At 35.7% G+C, this 20,634-nt stretch overlaps 1 protein-coding gene across 2 annotated transcripts in view; it reads left to right on the forward strand.

The window, feature by feature from the left end:
- The window catches only part of LOC100254959 (uncharacterized), a 44,578-nt gene extending 26,276 nt beyond the window's left edge, over positions 1–18,302 (forward strand). For both annotated transcript variants that reach the window (XM_010662324.3, XM_002276836.5), the window contains exons 12-15: positions 946–1,022; positions 15,422–15,556; positions 17,054–17,122; positions 17,857–18,302. In XM_010662324.3, the coding sequence (XP_010660626.1) occupies positions 946–1,022; positions 15,422–15,556; positions 17,054–17,122; positions 17,857–18,129 (554 nt within the window). In that variant the 3' untranslated portion in view covers positions 18,130–18,302. The remainder of the gene's footprint in view (positions 1–945; positions 1,023–15,421; positions 15,557–17,053; positions 17,123–17,856) is intronic.
- The last annotated feature ends 2,332 nt before the right edge of the window (positions 18,303–20,634 follow it).

Genomic DNA, 20,634 nt, shown 5'->3' on the forward strand with positions numbered 1-20,634 from the left:
GTAGTAGTCGTCTCTGCAACCTTCGACATCTTTCACGAAAAACCTGATTTCTTGGGAATTAAGGCAGATCGCAAAACAAAAAACCAGTAGCAATGAAGGCTGGCAAAAGAACACGTGAAATACTCTGTTTTGCCTTCAGAAAATAGAGCAAAACAAAGTAGAGAAAGAAAATGTAAATAAAAAAAAATCCAGCTATGAAGGCTAGAAAAAATGGCAATGAAGGCCAGAATGATGCCCAGGTTTTAAAAACTTATTGCTCTGATACCATGACACGAAATATGGGATGAAAAATAATAAGTTCTATTTATTAGATTAACTATACACACAATTTATATAGAAGATTACAAGAGAAGAAATATGAAACAAGAGACATAATAGGAAACTAACTTATTCCTAAATCAGAAAACTATCTAACTGAATTCCTCAATTTAAGGGATTTAAAAATAATTCTCCTATTCTATTTACAACTCAATTACAACCTATTTACAACTCGACAATATGCTCTAACGAGGCCTCTGTATTTCAGCTTACTTTGGGGAAAAGAACTTATTGAACTTCATTTTTCTAACTTTGGCTTGACATAGGGGGTGATTTCTAAATTTCAAGGTGGAGGTTGATCCAACAGTGTTAAGAGGCACCTTTGTAATCCAAGAAGCTATGTGAATATGGATTTTGCCTTGGTTGACAGCATCAGGGAGATTCTTACACATCACTTGTAAACAATAATTCAACCAGACCATGGGTGAAGGGAACATTGTATAGATAAGAAGCTGAATAAGCCTTGCATTGACTCAAATTTGATCATGTAAAAACAAACTCTGGAGGATCTAGGGTGTATGGTTATTGTGTTTGGATATTTTACTCTTGGTTTTCACATATACAAACACACACACACAGAGGCATAGTTTTATCTGAATTTATAATTTTATTTACTCATGTACCCAGATGCTCATCGACAAAGGATAATTAACTGGATCAATGCCACAGATGGTACTTCATCAGCTTTTGATGTCACAACAAAGGTACTTTCTGGTTTTGCATCTGGAATGCCTTTGGTACCCATATACACACACACACACACAAATAAGGAACATGGAGCTTTTAATTCTAAGGATGTAAAGTTCTCCACATGTCCTAGTTGCTAACCTTTTTATTTGCCAGTAAACAAGCAGAAACCTTGACTTTTGAAGGGGCTTTAGTCTCTATATGAACTTAGATGGACTGATCTGAATTTCAGAGTGCATGATATATATTGTGGGCCCAACATGGTATTAGAGCCTCATTTGGCGTAAGGTCAAGTGTTCAAACCTCACCAGCGCATGTTTATTTCCCCAATTGATTAAGCTTACACATAAGCCCAAAAATGGAGGCTCTATATGAAGGAGGGTGTTGGAGAACATGATATGCATTATGGGACCAAATTCTATAAGCATAAACTTTTAGGATTTAGGCCCACAATATATATCATGTACTCTAACACTAAAGATAGAAGGACATAGCAGAAAAAGTGAATGTAAAAACAGACCTAGGAGGTGAGAGCTCATCAATCTTCTAGAGTTTAGAGCTATTAAATTGTAATGGAAGTTAAAATTCTAATTATCTAATAAGGAATGGTATGGTATTAAGAATATAAAGGGAATCCCTAGACCTTGAAATCAAATAAAGAATGAGGAACTGAGTTCAGAGTTGTTATTGTTAATCACCCCACCCTTATATTAAATGTAAGAAAGAAAGTAGTGGAAAACTTGAGCAATAGCTTTCCAAGATTGATGGTGTGACCACTTGACAATGATGTTAGCATCCCATTCATTAGAATGAGAACCATAGATATTCCTAATACTCCTATACCATAAAAAGTTATTCCTTTATGAAGAAAGCATTGTGAGAACCAGGAAGATTGCGATAATTTTTCTATCAAAAGTGCCTTTTTTTTATTAGCATTTTGACGTAAATTTGTAGAGATACATATCAATTATTTCCATATATCAAGGTAAGTATATCTAACAAGTTGAAAATTCTCCAATGGTCCCCGAAATCCTAAAGAACACATTTCAAGCGAGGCTTTCCGAGTAGGACTGATTGAAGTCAACTTATGTAGGTGATAACCTTCTAGGATAAGCATTCTTCTTATATACCATCTACCCCAATGCAATACAAATTGTGTCTTGCAAGCTCTAGTCAAAACTATGTTACCAATTCCCAAGCTCCTGCCACTCTTTTGCTTACATACTTACCTCATTAATTAGATGATCTTTCCTCCTCAGCTTCATTTCATAAAAAATGAATATATAAATAAATAAAAATATAATCTCTCTAAACTTGTCAATCCTAAATGCTAAGGATTCTGAACATTAAAAGATAATACACTGTTATATTTCTCAAACTTATGGAATTAAGGAAGACAATATTGCCTAAATACAAATTGACTATTTCCCAACCATCTACTCTATGTGAAATCAAACTAATCCAACCTAATTATACACCCAAGATGGTGAATTTAGTGCTTGTCAAATTTTAAATAATTCTAGAAACTTAATGCAAATATAAAACTTGAATGCAATTACAATAAATTAAAAGGAAAGAAGTAAGATAGAGATAGAGAAGAATGCAAACGTGGATCTATAGTGATTCAACAAGGGCCTACATTCACTCTCTCTAGCTTCTTCCCAGACTTGAGGCTTTTCGACTAATCCAAAAACTTCCTCAACCAAAGCTCTTCAAGTGTTGTAATTGAGGTTCCAATAGACCTTTACAACCTTCTAAGTGTTCTCTCAAATAGTTAAAAACACTCAAAGCAATATAACAAATATATTTTAAAGAGTACAAAACCTAGCTTGGAATTGAATACAAGTAATAATGGTAGCTAGGCTCAAAGATGCACGGTCAGTTGTGGGTTCAACTGTGTACAGTTGTACCCAGTTTAGTTGTGTAGAGCTATACGTACAACTATGTACAGCTGTGCATACAATTGTGTACAACTGGTTGTGCAATGGTCGATTAGTTGTGATTTATTTTGTATAGTTGACTATCCTAAATAGCCTTTTGTACCCTATATGAATACCCTTGCGATATATGAGAATAATCATTCAGTAATTTATCAAGTTGGTATCAAAGTGAAAGTAGAGAATTTCCGTTGCTGCCTAGTCAACACTTTTTTTTTTTTTTTTTTTCATCTTCTTCATTACCACATAATGTCTACAAAAACATATGTGAATATTTCTGATAGCAAAAAGTCATCTATGGTGACCATTCATGAGACTGCCTCTCCAACAATTTCTATTAAGTTGGATGGTGCTAATCATTGTGTTTGGTGTCAAAATTTGGAGATGTATATTGTTGGTGGAAGATAGAAGGGATATATCACAAGAAAGAAGGTTGCACCTGTAGAGGATAATCCAAACCATGATGAATGGGAGGCCAAAAATGCTCTAGTCAAGTATTGACTTCCATGATTGATCACCTGATGTCACACTTTGTGCAATGTGGAATGACTAAGGAGGTTTAGGATGCAGTCAAGAGGAGCTATTTTGATGTCTCTGACTCTTCTCAAGAATATGCATTGATGAAGAAATGCTTTCAATCATGCCATGGTGGTTGCCCTCGTGCAGAATACTACAATAAGTTAAACTTGATATTCATGGAGATTGATTATTGAAGGCCCAATGTGATGGGGGAAAGCCTTTTAAAGTTTATTCAAGGAGGAAAGGGAAGGCCTAAGTAAACTTCAAGTAGGATTAATATTAATTAGAATTGAATTAGGATTGGTATTTGTTAGAGTCTAATTAGGATTAGCTAGTTGAGTTATAATATAATTAGAATTTGAGTTATGATAGATTATTAGAGTCTTAGTAGACTTTGGATGTTATAATTAGAATTAGAATCATAATAGGTTATTAGAGCCCTAGTAGACTTTAGATTTCTTAGAGAAGCCTATAAATAGGCTAATCAATGTAAATCAAAGAAATGAATTGATATTAATAATATTGTATTTTCTTTCATTGTAAGATTGCAACCCTCAATGGTGAGACTCTATTGATTTTCTTTTAGGTGAGACTCCTAAAAGGCCTTAGTGAAACTCTAAGATTTTCCATCTTTTCTTCATTGTTTATTTTTTCTCTTTATTTCTTATCTTATAATTTTCTCTACCATAAAATTTATTTCTTGTTCCTTTCCTTACGCCCTAAAAATAAAACCTTAGTCCGCCTACCCTTGAGTGTAGGCGACCATCCTAGGGTTGTCCTACATCAATTTTTGTATTAGAGCCAAAGTTCTTGGCAGTTCCAAAAAAAAATCTAGCAATCAAGATGCCACTACAATACGCTTGGAGGAAATTTCAGCCACACAATAATCCCATCAAGATGTTATAATACAACTAAATAGCAAACTTGATGCGATCATGAAGTTATTAAACAAGAGTCAAGAAAAACAACCAATTGAAGAGGAGATTGCAATTCATCAATTTAGACAATCGCCAAGTCAATCACGCGAAGAACAAGACAATTTTATGATGGGGAATCAAAGAAGGGTCAAACTTTTTGAGCTAGATGATGATGTGACAAAAAAGTTACGTCTTGAAGTTACTGAATTTTATGGAAAACTAAATCCAACAGTTTTTCTTGATTGGATTATGTCAATGGAAGATTACTTTGATTGGTATGCAATGCCCAAAAATAGAAAAGTTCATTTTGTGAAGGCAAAGCTAAAAGGAGCAGCATGTCTATGGTGGCATAATATTGAGAATCAAGTTCATAGAACTAGCCAACCACCTATTAACACATGGGACGAGATGAAGTTGAAAATGAAGGAGCACTTTCTCCCAACGGATTATGAACAACTTATGTATACAAAATTGTTTTCCTTTAAACAAGGTACCAAGTCCGTTGAAGAATATACAGAAGAATTCCATGAATTGAGCATTCGAAATCAAGTGTAGGAAAGTAATGCTCAACTTGCAACCCGCTACAAAGCTGGACTTCGAATGGAGATTCAACTTGAGATGATAACTGCACACACTTGTACCATAGATGATGTTTATCAACTAGTCCTCAAAATAGAAGGAGGCCTCAAATTTCGGGTGTCCAGGTCTAAGTTCACAAATTGGGAGCACTTTCTCCAACAGGACAACAAACAAACCTTTAAGCACATTAAGCTTTAGAACTTCTAACCATGCGAATGGTGGGGGCAACACTCAACAAACTTTGAATGTGGCACATAAGAATGGCAACAAGGGTAAAACTTCAATGAGTATTGAAGATAGAAAAGTAGACGTGACTCCTTTATGCTTTAAGTGTGGTGGGCATGACCATTATGCTGTTGTGTGCCCGACCAAAAGTTTACACTTTTGTGTTGAAGAACCAAAATTTGAATTGGAGAGTTACCCAAAGGAAGAACAGACCTACAATGAAGATGAAGTTAGTGAAGAATGTGACTACTATGATGGTATGACGGAAGGACATAGTCTTGTAGTACGACTTTTATTAGTTGTCCCAAAGGTAAAAGGAAAAGAAGATTGGCGACGTACTAGCATTTTCCAGACACGTATTTCTTGCCAAGGGAGATTATGCACCATGATCATTGATGGAGGTAGTAGTTTGAACATAGCTTCGCAAGAACTTGTTGAGAAGCTAAACCTTAAAACAGAGAGACATCCAAATCCATTCAGAGTAGCATGGGTTAATGACACCTCTATCCCCATAAGTTTTCGCTACTTAGTAACATTCCTTTTTGGTAAGGACTTTGAAAAGTCTATATGGTGTGAGGTCTTACTCATAAAAGTAAGTCATATTTTACTTGGAAGACCTTGGCTCTTTGATAGAAGAGTTCAACATGACGACTATGAAAATACATATGCTCTCATACACAACAAACATAAGAAGATCCTTCGTCCAATGAAAGTAGTCCCTCCAATTAAGAAGTTAGAGGAGGCACAACCAAAAAAGGTACTTACTATGTGTCAATTTGAAAATGAGAGCAAGGAAACTAAAGTTATTTTTGCTTTAATGGCTCGGGAAGTGGAAGAATTTAAAGAGCAAGATAAGGAATATCCAAAAAACGTACGTAAAATCCTTGATGACTTTTCTGACTTGTGGCCTACAGAGTTTCCTAATCAACTCCCTCCTATGTGTGGTGTACAACATACCATTGATTTGATTCCCGGTGCATCATTACCAAATTTACCAGCCTACAGAATGAATCCAACAAAGCATGTGGAATTGAAAAGGTAAGTTGATGAATTACTTACTAAAGGCTTTATTTGTGAAAGCCTAAGTCCTTGTGGAGTTCTTACCCTACTAACTCCAAAGAAGGATGGATCATGGAGGATGTGTGGGGATAATCATGGAATCAATTAAATCACAATCAAGTATCAGTTTCCAATTCCAAGACTTAATGACATGCTAGATATGATGGTTAGATCAGTAATCTTCTCAAAGATTAATTTAAGAAGTGGATATCATCAAATACATATTAGACTAGGGGATGAATGGAAGACATATTTCAAAACTAAGGATGGATTGTATGAGTGGTTAGTCATGCCGTTTGGACTAATCAATGCTCCAAGTACCTTTATGCGGGTTATGATGCAGGTATTGAAACCTTTTATTGGACGGTTTGTTGTTGTCTATTTTGATGATATTCTTATCTATAGTCGATCTTGTGAAGATCATGAGGAACACTTGAAGCAAGTAATGCGCACTCTTAGGGCTGAAAATTTTACATTAATTTGAAAAAATGTATTTTCATGAGCCCTAGTGTTGTATTTCTAGGCTTTGTTGTGTCTTCTAAAGGTGTTGAAATAGATCCGGAGAAGATCAAAGCTATTATTGATTGGCCAGTACCAACAAATATCCATGAGGTGCGAAACTTCCATGGAATGGCTACATTCTATCGACGATTTATTCAAAATTTCAGCTCTATTATGGTCCCAATCACTAAATGCATGAAACCTGGCTTATTTATTTGGACCAAGGCGACCAACAAGGCATTTGAAGAAATCAAATCCAATATGGTGAACCCTCCTATCCTATGTCTACCAAACTTTGAGAAAGTATTTGAGGTGGCTTGTAATGCTTCCCATGTGGGAATTGGAGCAGTTCTTAGCCAAGAGGGACATTCTGTGACTTTCTTTAGTGAAAAGCTCAATGGGGCAAAGAAAAAATACTCCACATATGATCTTGAATTCAATGCGGTGGTGCAAGCAATTAGGCATTGGCAACATTATCTTAGTTACAAGGAATTTGTTTTGTATTCTGATCATGAAGCCTTGCGATATCTTAATTCTCAAAAGAAGCTTAACTCTCGACATGTAAAATGGAGTAGTTTTCTTCAACTATTTACCTTCAATTTAAAGCATTATGTAGGAATTGAAAATAAAGTAGTTGATGCCCTTAGTAGGAAGACCCTTCTCTTCGTAAACATGTCGGCCACTACAATTGGATTTGAAGAATTAATGCATTGCTATGACAATGATGCTGATTTTGGAGATGTTTATTCCTCTCGTTTGAGTGGTTCAAAAGCAACACACACGTATTGAATTCCAGATTTTAGAAGGGTACTTGTTTTATAAAAATCGTTTATGCTTACCAAGGACTTCCCTACATGATCATGTCATATGGAAACTTCATGGTGGCGGAATAGGTGGACTGGATGAGATAAGACCATTGCTTTGGTGGAAGATTGCTTCTTTCGGCCTAGCTTAAAGAAGGATGTTTGGAAGGTTATCAAACAATGTCGAGCATGTCAAGTAGGAAAAGGTTCAAAGCAAAATACAGGGTTATATACACCATTAGCAATTCCATCCAAACCTTAGGAAGGCTTGAGCATGGATTTTGTACTTGGATTACCAAGGACACAACGGGGCTTTGATTCTATATTTGTTGTGGTTGACAGATTTTCCAAAATGACATATTTTATTCCATGTAGGAAGGCTTCAGATCTTTCTTATGTTGCTATCTTGTTCTTTACAGAAGTAGTTCGATTGCATGGATTACTACAATCCATTGTTTCTGATCATGATGTCAAGTTCATGAGCTATTTTTGGAAAACCTTGTGGGCCAAACTAGGTACTCAATTAAAATTTTCAAGTTCTTTTCATCCTCAAATTGATGAGCAAACAGAAGTTGTTAATCGCAGCCTTGGTAATCTTTTGAGATGCATTGTGAGAGATTAGTTGAGAAATTGGGACAATGTCTTACCATAAGCCGAGTTTGCTTTCAACAGCTCCACTAATCGTACTATTGGGTACTCATTTTTTGAAGTGGCATACAGGCTGAAACCTAAGTAACTTGTTGATCTTATAACATTACCTACTTCTGTCCACACTAGCCAAGATGGTGATGCATTTGCATGTTATATACGAGATATATATAAAAAGGTACGAGAAAAAATCAAAATCAACAATGAGAATTATAAAGAGGCAGTAGATGCACATCGAAGATATATTTAGTTTCAAGAAGGTGATCTAGTGATGGTTCATCTACGTCCAGAAAGATTTCATCCGAGCACATATCAAAAGCTTCAAGCTAAGAAAATGGGTCCATTTCGGGTACTAAAGTGGTTGGGTGAGAATGCTTATTTGTTAGAGCTTCCTTTAGACTTGCATTTTAGTCCAATATTTAATGTGGAAGATTTGTGTATTTACCATGGCCATCACAACAATGTAAGTGAAGAGTTGGATTTTCAATTACCACCTACTCTTAGCCCACATTCTGAGATCGAGTATGTTCTTGATGATCAACTTATGTCTACTCAACAAGGTGGATACCACAAATTTTTGGTGAAATGGCAAGGCAAACCACATTCTAAAAATACATGGATTATGACAACGGATTTTCAGAAGCTTAACCCCGATCTCTATGAATTGTATCAAACATCTAACTCGTCGAAGCTGAGTTTTTTCAAGCCGAGGGGAATTGATGGGGGAAAACCTTTTAAAGTTTATTCAAGGAGAAAAAGGAAGACCTAAGTAAACTTTAAGTAGGATTAATATTAATTAGAATTGAATTAGGATTGGTATTTGTTGGAGTCTAATTAAGATTAACTAGTTGAGTTATAATATAATTAGAATTTGAGTCATGATAGGTTGTTAGAGTCCTAGTAGACTTTGAATGTTATAATTAGAATTAGAATCATAATAGGTTATTAGAGTCCTAGTAGACTTTAGATTCTTAGAGAAGCCTATAAATAGGCTAATCAATGCAAATCAAAGGGATGAATTGATATTAATAATATTGTATTTTATTTCATTGCAAGGTTGCAACCCTCAATGGTGAGACTCCATTGATTTTCTTCTAGGTGAGACTCCTAGAAGGCCTTAGTGAGACTCTAAGGTTTTCCATATTTTCTTCATTGTTCCTTCTTTCTTTCTATTTCTTATCTTATAATTTTCTCTACCATAAAATTCATCCTTGTTCCTCTCTTTACACCCAAAAAATAAAACCCTAATCCATCTATCCTTGAGTGTAGGCAACCATCCTAGGGTTGTCCTACATCACAATGATATGACGTGTGTAGTTGATATTGAGAAACAAAGAAAGTGTACTGCTAAAGATTGGGTTTACATATTTCTTATAGGGCTTGATCATAATTTGGATCAAGTTAGTGGTCGTGTTTTGGCCACCTTTCCTTTACCAAGTCTAGAGAAAGCCTATTCACTAGTCTATTGTGGAGCACAAAGGCAAGTCACCATGGGAACAAAAGATCACTCTGAGACTTCCGCAATGGTTGTCCATAAGAATAACACACAACCAACACCTTTTACTCTTACTGACTCTTATTCTTGCTCCTGCACTCACTATAATAGCACCAAACATATAGTAGATGTTTGTTGGAAGAAACATGGCTATCTAGAGTGGTACAAGCTTAAACAAGCTGAAAGGAAGAATAAGAAAGCAGCTTCAGTTGCTATGCTATTCCTCCAGCATCTGCTAGTCAGGTTTCTCAATTATCTTCTCAAGAAGGTAATTATAGTTTGGTCCTTATTTCTATTGCCTCTAACACTTGAGTTATTGATTCAGGGGGCCACTAATCATATGACTAGTCATTCTTCCCTATTTAACCCTCTAATGTCCTCACCTGTTAAGTCTGTTCAAGTTGCTAATGGCACTCCTATGCCAATTTCAGGAGACAGGAATGTCTCACTTTCCCTCACACTCTCCATGTCCTTTGTTTTACTTGCGCCTAGTCTCTCTAATAGTCTTGTTTCTATTAGCAAAATTACGAAATATCTTAATTGTTCTGTAACCTTCCATTCTACTCATTGTGTGCTTTAAGACAATCTTACAAAGAGGATGATTGATACAGGTAAGGAAAGAGGAGGTTTTTACTAATTGGAGGGGTTAAGGGAGTTACAAGTTGAATCTAATCGTGTTTTTCAAGTGGCAAGAGAGACGTCTGATAGAGAAAAGATTCTTTTATGGCATTGCCGATTAGGTCACCTATCTTTTGCTTATTTGGAACATTTATTTCCTCAATTGTTTTGAAATATTTCATTTGTGGTTTAAGGTGTGAACAATGCATTTATGCAAAAAATATCGAATGCCTTTCAAAGTAAGTCTCAAGAAAAGTCTGATTCCTTTTACCCGTGTTTTTACTGATGTTTGGGGTCCTTTTTCTAGTCCTTCTGTCATAAATACTTTGTGTCTTTTATTGATGATTGTACTAAGGTGAGTGGGTTTACTTGCTTAAGTCTAATAATAATGTTCTATATGCTATTCCTCAATTTTCCAAAATGATTATCACACAATTTAATCCTCAGGTTAAAGTTTTTCACTTTGATAATGTTCGTGAGTTTGTAAATCCATCACTTACTGATTTATTCAAAGAAAATGGAATCCTCCACTAGACAATGTGTACATACACACCACAACAGAATGACAAAGCAGAACATAAAAACTGCCACATTCTAAAGGTGGCTCGAGCTTTATACTTTACTATGCATGTTCCAAAACATTTTTAGGCTGAGACTGTCATGACTATTCTCTTTCTCATCAACCGAATGCTAGTTCATGCCATTAATTATCAAACTTCTTTGTGAATGTTATCACGATTTCACTCTATTCCTTCTGCTTTGAATCTTTGTCCTAAAGTTTTTTGTTGTATTTGTTGTGTTCAAATGCACTCCCATCAAAGGGATAAGCTTGATCCTCGTTCTCTTAAATGTGTCTTTCTTAGTTACTCTAATTTCCAAAAGGGTTGTAAATGCTTTCATCGTCCTACAAGCAAATACCATGTCATAGATGTTTAATTCTATGAAGATGAGTCTTATTTTTCTGGGAATGTGTCTCTGGTTCCTCTTAAAGGATTTATTAGTAGTAAAGAAGATGAAAGGTTATGGTTAGAAAAGAAACGGTTATGGATTTCAGGTCAGGGTGAGGATTCAATTGATTTGGGAAAGGGATAGTCTTTTGATACTGTCAACCCTATAGCAAATAAGTTTGCATTTGAGGAAAGAAGGGATGAAAGACCAGCCAGATTATTTCAACAAGTTTATATGAGAAAGAACAAAGATGCTACTGTCATACCCCCTCTAAGCTCCAATACTCCTCTTGATGATACTACCATACCATTGGATGACTATTTTGAGACTAATCATGAGGTACATGTTCCTTCACCTTTAACTTCCGAAACTGCTACCTTGAATCCACACAATGATGAACAAGGTAGGCGATATTCTCTTCGTGATCGTAAAGAACCTGATAGGTTAGGTTTCTCAAAATCATCCTCTAATGTTGTCTATCTCACTTCTGATTTTGTCTCTTATCATTGCCTATCTAAGACTCACTTTGCTTTTACTCTTCAGTTATCCTTTATGCCTATTCCCAGTCATTTTTAGGAAGCCCTTGAAGATCCTAAGTGGAAGTCTGTTATGGTAGAAGAAATGAAGGCTCTTCAGAAGAACTTTTCTTGGGAGATGGTCGAGCTCCCTTAGGAAAAGAAAACAGTGGGATGTAAGTGGGTGTTTTTAGTAAAGTGTAAGTCAGATGGGACAACTTACAAGTACAAACTAGTTTCCAAGGGATACACTCAGACTTATGGAATTGACTATCAAGAGACCTTTGCTCTTGTGGCTAAAATGAACACTATTAGAGTCATAATCTCTCTTGCGGTCAATCTAGACTGGCCATTGAGACAATTTGATGTCAAAATGCTTTTCTTCATTGTGATATATTAGAGGGGGTGTACATGGACCCCTTTTTGGGGTTTTCACCAAAAGGGGGTAAGGTATGCAAACTAAAAAAGGCTTTGTATGGATTGAAGTAATCGCCAAGGACATGGTTTGACAGGTTGAGCTACTCAATGAAGGAGTATGGTTTTAAACAAGTGATGACAAATCACACTCTATTCTATAAGAGAGATGGTGATGACATTACTTTGCTTATTGTTTACGTTGATGACATGATTGTTACAAATAGTAACTCTACAAAAATAGAGAAGCTTTGGAGCTATTTGGCCAAGGAATTTGAAATGAAGGGCTTGGGTGCTTTAAAATACTTCGTAGGTATTGAGGTGTTTTGGTCCAAGCAAGGACTCTTCCTCTCACAACGGAAGTATACATTAGATCTCTTGGTTGAAACTGGTAACTCTGTTTGCGAACTTGTAGATACTTCCATTAAGATAAATCATGGCTTGTCCATCTACCTTGTTCAGATTCCAACGAACAAAGAAAGATATTAGAGACTAGTGAGAAAATTAATCCATCTAATTCACACTAGGCATGACTTGTCATATGCAATTAGTGTTGTAAGTCAATTCATGCATAATCCAAGTGATTGATACATGAATGTAGTAAATCGTATCCTGACCTATCTGAAGTCCTTTCCAAGCAAAGGTCTTATGTTCTCCAAACACAAACATCTAGATATTAAGGGTTACACAGACTCTGACTTTGCTGGATCCAGATTGGATAGAAAGTCTACTTAAGGGTATGTGTCATTTGTGGGAGGAAATTTGGTGACTTGGAGGAGTAAGAAACAAAATGTGGTCTCATTGTCTAGTGCAAAAGATGAATACCATGCACTCCATCATGCAACTACGAAACTTACTTAGCTACGAATTTTCTTAAGTGAGCTTAGGTTTGTTCCCAAGAAGCCTATGGTGCTCTTTTGTGATAACACAATAGCTACTTAGATTGCAAATAATTGGTACAACACGATCAAACTAAGCATATTGAACTTGACAAGAACTACATCAAGCATAACCTAGATTTTGGCATAATAAAGGTCCCTTACATAAAGAGTGCAGATCAGTTGACGGATATTATGACTCATGATGTTATTAGTGGTCCATTCTATGCATCATTATCCAAGTTGGGCATGTGTGATATCCATGCACCAACTTGAGGGGGAGAGTCAGTTATGGGTTTAGTTGTGTACAATTATACCTGGTTCAGCTATGTATAATTGTAGGTACAATTGTATATAGCTGTGAGTACAATCAGTTGTGTAGTGGTCAATTAGTTGTGATTTATTTTGTATAGTTGTTGAGTATTTTATATAGTTGCTATCCTAAAATAGCCTTGTGTACCCCGTATAAATACCCTTGCATTATATAAGAATATTCATTCAATAATTTATCAAGTTGCGCTAATTAGTATTTGCAAGTTTCGAAATAAATGCACTCAAGGAGTCAGAGCTCTTTTATGAATGATAAGATTGATATGCAATAGTTGACAAACTCATAAATGAGGTTTATGAGCTTTAAACAGGTAATGATTGCACACACTAACCATTAAAAACAAGTTCTCACAAAACTAGTCGCCTTATTGGTTGACTAGGAAACTAGTCGTTAGCATTGGGAACCGATTGGTCAATCGGTTGCTCAACCTATGAGCCAATTGCTCAATTGGTTAACCAAGTAATCGACCTGTAGATTAATTGTCAGCCATTGACAGTTTGCTTCAACACTGCACTTTGTCAACCAAGGGACAATTGATCAGCCAGTTAACTGCCTCCATTGATGCAATTGTTTGAGTAGTTTTGTGCTTTCATATGATAAAATTTAAGTCCTGGCTAGTTGTAACACTTTTGCGTAAATATGGAAATCACTTTATCTTTAAAGAAACTTGGAAATATGGTAGGTTTCATCAATTTTGATAATGGAATCACTACATCCAATTTTGTAATTTTAAAGGTCATTTTTATGTATAGTTTTATAGTGCATGATATACAATGTGGGCTCAAATCCTATAAGCTAAAATTGGTTGTTCAACATGATATCATAACTTTGTTTGACAGGAGGTCAAGATTCAAACCTCACCACCACATGTTTCATTTCCCCAATTATTGAGCCCACGTGTAAGCCCAAAAATGGAGGTTACATGTGAGGGAAGGTAATGGAGAGCATGATTTTCATTATGAGCCCAAATTCTATAACCTTAAGCTTTTAGGAAAATTTGTTGTCTAACAAAACAAGTCCTAACTTAATGCACCTTGACCGAACTTTACATTTAAGCGCTGAAAATTAATTTTGGTTGAGGTCCTCCTTGATGAATTGACTTGAAATTTTGAGCTTCCGAAAAAATAATATCTTTCAATATCTATCCTGATCAAGCAAACTCAAAACACAAGATTAAATTATAATCCCTTGTTTTGTTATTATCAAAATTGGTTTATGAAACCTTGGACTAACCATCTATGATTTGTCAAGCTTGATGGTGATATGGAAATTGAATGATCCAGCCGGTCAAATTGTTTATTGACCATTTCTATTTGACCCAGAATTCCAAAAACAGATTTAGCTCAAGCCTCAGTTCAAACCACAGCACAGTCCCTTTGTGCAGTGGTAATCATCATCCACTCATCTTGTGAAGCTTTGTATAATGAGCTTAGGTGTTTTTAGAATGGATGAGTGGCAAATCAAGGAAGTACAGCATTAGATACATCTACGAGAAAGCATAGATAGCCCCAGTGAGGGACAGGAAAGTCAGTTAAGATGGTTTCATAATTTAGATTTTTGATCAATCTCCACTGATGAAGTGTAATATGAAAATTAAATGTTCTATGACTAAGGAAAGACCAAAAAAGGGCATGAGTTAAAGTACAAAGAACAAATATGTTAGTGTATGATTTAATAGAAAAGAGGGTATTACATGCAATGGAATTCAGACCAAGATAGTGCAGCCAAATCTAATAATTCACATAAGGCTTTTTCGAGCATTCAGGTTGATTCAATGAGATTGTTGTCTATTATGAGATGTTGTCAACTATTGACAGGTCTGTAGGTCCTTAAGTACTATAATGATCATTGAAGCTGACTATTTAAGCTAATGGTTCAATATGTTTAAACCTCATTTGTATCCCATTTGCCTCATTGAATTGAACGTCATATTGTTGTTTGTGTTTAGTGAGTTGATGATACTAATTCATGTTACCTTGCTACATAATTTCTTTCCAAAATCAAACTCACCTATGTTATTCTTTTCCAGGGGATACTCCATTATGCTTTGCATAATCAATATTGGAGGTTGATAGATCCTCAAGGAAAACCAACAGGAGTAGTGGGATGGTGGCCTTCACGCGCTGTCACATTTTTGGAAAACCATGATACTGGGTCAACACAGGTTCTCTCTCTCTCTCTCTCTCTCTCTATCACGCACATGCACATACACACACACACACTCACTTTATCTAGGGTATGTATTGATAAATTAGAATGATTCTTGTAAGAGCTTCTTGCTTGACCAAATTACTATCTTCTGTATGGTCAAGTACATCCATACAGCGGTTAAGAACTTCATGTGTTACAGTTTTTTCCCTTTATAAAATGATGCGATTGATTTGGGATATGGCTTGTTAGATTGCATTTGTGCCACTGATTTAGATTGCTTTTGTGCTTTTGCTTCAGGTTAGGCATAATACACTTGTCCCTTTAAACACTGAAAACATCCTTATGAATAAAAATTTTTATATTGCGTCTAATTTCCAATAAAGAAACAGTGGGGCCATTATCCAGAGTCATATAAGATACTAAATTCCCAGTCAACTACTCCATTTGACCACTGGTGCCAAGCTCCTTAGCAGCCAGTTAGCACAGACAAAAGAGGCCACTTCTTTATCATTTTGTAATGAATTTTCTCCAACTACCTTTTTAGGGTTCCAATGGTGTGTAAGGAGTTATCCACACTTGATGCTCATTGAATAGTTCTCTCACTGTGTATACACATGTGTTATGACTGTCCTTTATTATTGACAGCATACTTGTTCAAATTGTATCTTTTTACCATATCTTTCTGCATATGCGTATCTGTCTTGTGATACACGAGGAATGCCTGTGGATGATGTGATATTCTAGTAATTATTAAAACTCCTGCTTTTGCTTTACATGAGCCTAATTGCCATGTAGAGTATCTTGCACCAGGATTAACACACCCCAGTACTATACTATAACTTTACAAGAAGCTGAATCAAGAAATTCAACTTTTTCAAGTTTTGGTTTTGGTTATGGTTAATAGAAACTTCTAGTCTACAAACTCGGCTGAAGGAGCAGTCAATTTAGCTAGAACTGAAGTAGCAGTCAATTTAGCTAACCATAAAACATGGTCAGGTTGAGCCAGGTTAGCAGTTTATGAATAAAATGCAGATCAAGTAAGTTATATTTTATTATTTCTATAGTTATATTATTCCAGTTACTGGACTAAATTACTGAGCCAACCTTGTCTGGCTAACTTTCAGTCCATGTCAGTTTATGAGTCTTAAAAACTATCATACCTGCTCATTGATCGAGCCATTTGTTCAGATGGATATTCAGTGAGTTATCAGATTACTTACTAATATTAGATTTATTAAGATCAAGATATTGATCAGATTATAAGACTAAATAATTAGAGAGGACCCACTGGAGCACCTGACATGTAACTATTTGCAACAAGCCCTATCACAGCTCCAATGTGCCTGCTTGTCTGCTGGCACCTTATGCATCAAGAATGGAAACAAGCCCACCCAATTTTTCTTAACTCAATAATCAGTACCTGTTTTGCTTACTCATGTCCATGTCAAACTAATGTAGCAATGAAGCTCGAAGGATGAGACTAACTTGTAACATTTGTGTTTTATTTCAGGGTCATTGGCCATTTCCACGAGATAAGCTTACACAGGGATATGCATACATTTTAACCCATCCTGGAACGGTAATTTCTCACTGAAGCTACTAAAATTTTCTTGCAATTTTGTTTTAGGTTCCTACAGAAGTAGGTCCAGAAGATTTTTCTGTAGGACTCCCACTATTTCAATTTCCCATGTTTGGACAGTGAAATCTCTCTCTCTCTCACTCTTATTGGAAGTTGTTTTTAGTAATAGGTGCCAAAGCTATATCTTCACTTTGCACATTCATCTCCTATAGTCCACTGCTCTTTAAATGTTGAGAATAAACTGTCACTTAGCTGCTTAGGTGCTTCTATTTAAATGTTACCCTACTTAGGCAGTTTAACCTAGCAATGGATGAATCCTGAAATTCATGGACTTGAAGCTTTCCTGGTGGATCTGCTGCTACCAATTTCAAGAGCTATCAAAATAAGCTACTCAATGATGGAGTAGACCAACCTTTTCTGAGACTTAATCCTATGTGTGCTGGAGAAAACTGCTCTCATTTTCTAAACTTGCTTATTTTAAATAGCTCCTTTCATTTGTCCCTAGAGATGTGCACCACTGAAAACTAGCTACTTAAATTTTCCATATTCCCCTAGTTTTGTTTCCTTTCCTTTTTCCAGGATAGACTAGTCTAAGATAACTTCACTCAGGCTTTGGATGCTTGACTCCTAGAACTTGCCAATAGGCAGGCAACACAATTGAGATATAGGAGGATGAATGCTTAATATTTTATGAGCCACAGCAAGTTATATTTTCGTGTGTTTTCGTTTTGCAGCCTGTAGTATTTTATGATCATTTCTATGATTTTGGCCTCCGAGATGTCATAACTGAGTTAATTGAAGCCCGAAGAAGGGCTGGCATTCATTGCCGGAGTTCTGTGAAGATATACCACGCGAACAACGAAGGTTATGTTGCAAGGATCGAGGATGCGCTGGTAATGAAGATTGGACATTTTGATTGGAACCCTTCAAAGGAAAATGACTTGGACGGGAGCTGGCAAAAGTTTGTGGATAAAGGATCAGAGTATCAGTTGTGGCTAAGACAATAAGCTGATCATCCATTACTTCATTCTGTAAAAATAGGCCCTTTCCATTCCTTGTATCAATGCTAACATTATTATTGAATCCTCCATGTTCTTGCGAGGACCTGCATTTCTGGCAGCATGTAGTCATGGATGTTAAAGCTAATCAAATTCAGACTTAGTTTCCAAGCTTACAACAACTTTCCCAGATGTGTTCCATAGGCTGCTTTGTCTTCACTGAAAATGCCCTCTACTTCCCTCCTGCTTAGCTTTCTGAATCTTTGTTGACTGAGTAAATAAATCATGAGCCATGTTTTTTCCTTTAATTTTTTCTTCCTTGTGTTTTTCCTATCACACACTGTCTCTAAACCCCCAGACAGTAGCCAACTTGTTTTTTTTTTTGCCCATTCTAGTACTACAAATTATGGATTTGGGCCACGTCATGTTAATGATTAGTCAAAGTGAGTTCATTGGCATATTCTAGAACTATCCACGTGCTACTTTGAAAAGGATAAAATATGTCATACTCTCCACGTCACTATTGCGGCAAAAGAAAATTCAATTACGACTTGTCTTTTTAATTAATATTATTTAGTAGACATTAAATTCACTATAGTTATGGCATTATCCTCATCCAGATTAAGATTACCCCTTAATATTTAGGATGGGCATGAACAGAAATGAGAGAAAAAAATGAGAATGGGGTAAATTATAATATTATATAAAAAAGAAAAAAAATTACAAATTTATTCCCATAATCTAATCATTTATGAAAGCATCTGACAAAAAAATAAAAAAATAAAAAAGAAAAAAAGAAAAAAGGGGAAAAGGAAAAGGAAAAGGAAAAGGAAACTTCATGGTAAGGCTTTTGCTGCATGGATGTGGGGGTGGGGTGTGGCCTCTGCACTAGCTTTTTGACATTGTTTATTCCAAAGATAAGACCTTAAGTCAAGCCTCAAGACTTGTGGTCAATGCTGTCCAGTCAAGGCCTAATCTTGAGAGAGAGAGAGAGAGAGAGAGAGAGAGAGAGAGAGAGAGAGAGAGAGGAGGGTAATGTTTAGAAAACCTAGGAACTGCTTTCAGGCACTGACATGGAGGGAGGGGGGGCAGGGAGAATGGCGAATAGGTGATGCCTAAAAGTCTGGGTATTGTGTTGACTTGAATTCAATTCTCCAGCTATGTATGGTATGGACCCAAAGCCTTTCTAGTTTCTACACCCTCACCTTCACCTTCTTTCTTTCCCATTTTCATTTCCACATTTCAACAAAAGCTAAATCTTTTATTTTCTAAATTTCCACATTCCCAATAATTATTTTACATTTTTTAAATTTCTAACGTAAGAAAATCATTTTTTTCTTATTATTTCTCTAAAAAAAAAAATCAAATATTCCCTTAATCTTTAAGAGATTAAAATTAGATGTAAAAAATATACATATTTATAAAAAAAAATTGTTTATAAAATGAAGATATGTTAGTGTGGACAGCCTTTCAAAGGCATGGAAGGGGAATCCTAATTTACATAGAGGTTGAGGATGGCCCAATGTCCCAAGCTTGAAAGTTAAATTATTAGACCTTTGGAGATGCAGCAGCCTTACATAACTACAACTGCTCCTCATTAATTTCATTTTGTACCTCATCTTATGTGCATGTGATAAATGATACAATTTCTCTCTCTCTCTCTCTCTCTCTCTCTCTCTCTCTACCATCATAATATCTAAAATCAGTTGAGTCTTATTAATTGTGTTTTTAAAATTAATATGATCAGACACATCTTTGTTTCTAAGAAACAGAAAAATATTTTCTTAATTCTAATGTGAAATCATTTATTTCAATCAATCCAAAAATAAAAAAGTTGCATGCAAAAAAGTTGTATTTTAATATTTTGTAATAATCGTACAACATTATTTCAAATTTCACTCGAATTTAAATAAGGTTTGATAGTGATTTCATGAAATGTTTTTAATTTTAACATTTAAGATTTTTTATCTTTTAAGTATGAGAAAAATTAGAAATACTTTCTAAAATTAATTTAAATCTAATATATTCAATAAAATACATGTAAAATTCTTAAATTAAGAGGCTTAAAATTTTAAACATTTAAAATAGAAAAAAAAAAAAAGAATAGTTGGAAAAAAATGAAGCCAAGAGTATTGGGCCCTCAAGGGCTTGGGTTGGTGAAGTAGGGCTCCCCGCAAGGGCCTGGCCCAAAGTTTAAGCACAAAGCAAACCTAACCCATCCCCACCACCTCCACTCATCCTTGCTTGATTTTGCTTCCTATGGCGGCGGGAAAAATTAAATATTAAAACCCCAAAAAATCAAAATAAAATTAAAAAAAAACATTTCCCAGAAAAGTAAATTAAAAAAAAATCAGAAATACACACAAAAGTGTAAAAAGGGCACGCCCTTCCCCACGCGTGCGCAAAAGCGCGTGGTATCAGCATATCCCAGACCACTTTTGCGCGACGCGCACCCCACTAAAGGAGGGAGTACGTCCTCCTCACCTCCCCACCGTCGATTCCGCCAAATATCTA

Source organism: Vitis vinifera, chromosome 14 (assembly GCF_030704535.1).
Source record: "Vitis vinifera cultivar Pinot Noir 40024 chromosome 14, ASM3070453v1".
Lineage (NCBI taxonomy): Eukaryota > Viridiplantae > Streptophyta > Magnoliopsida > Vitales > Vitaceae > Vitis > Vitis vinifera.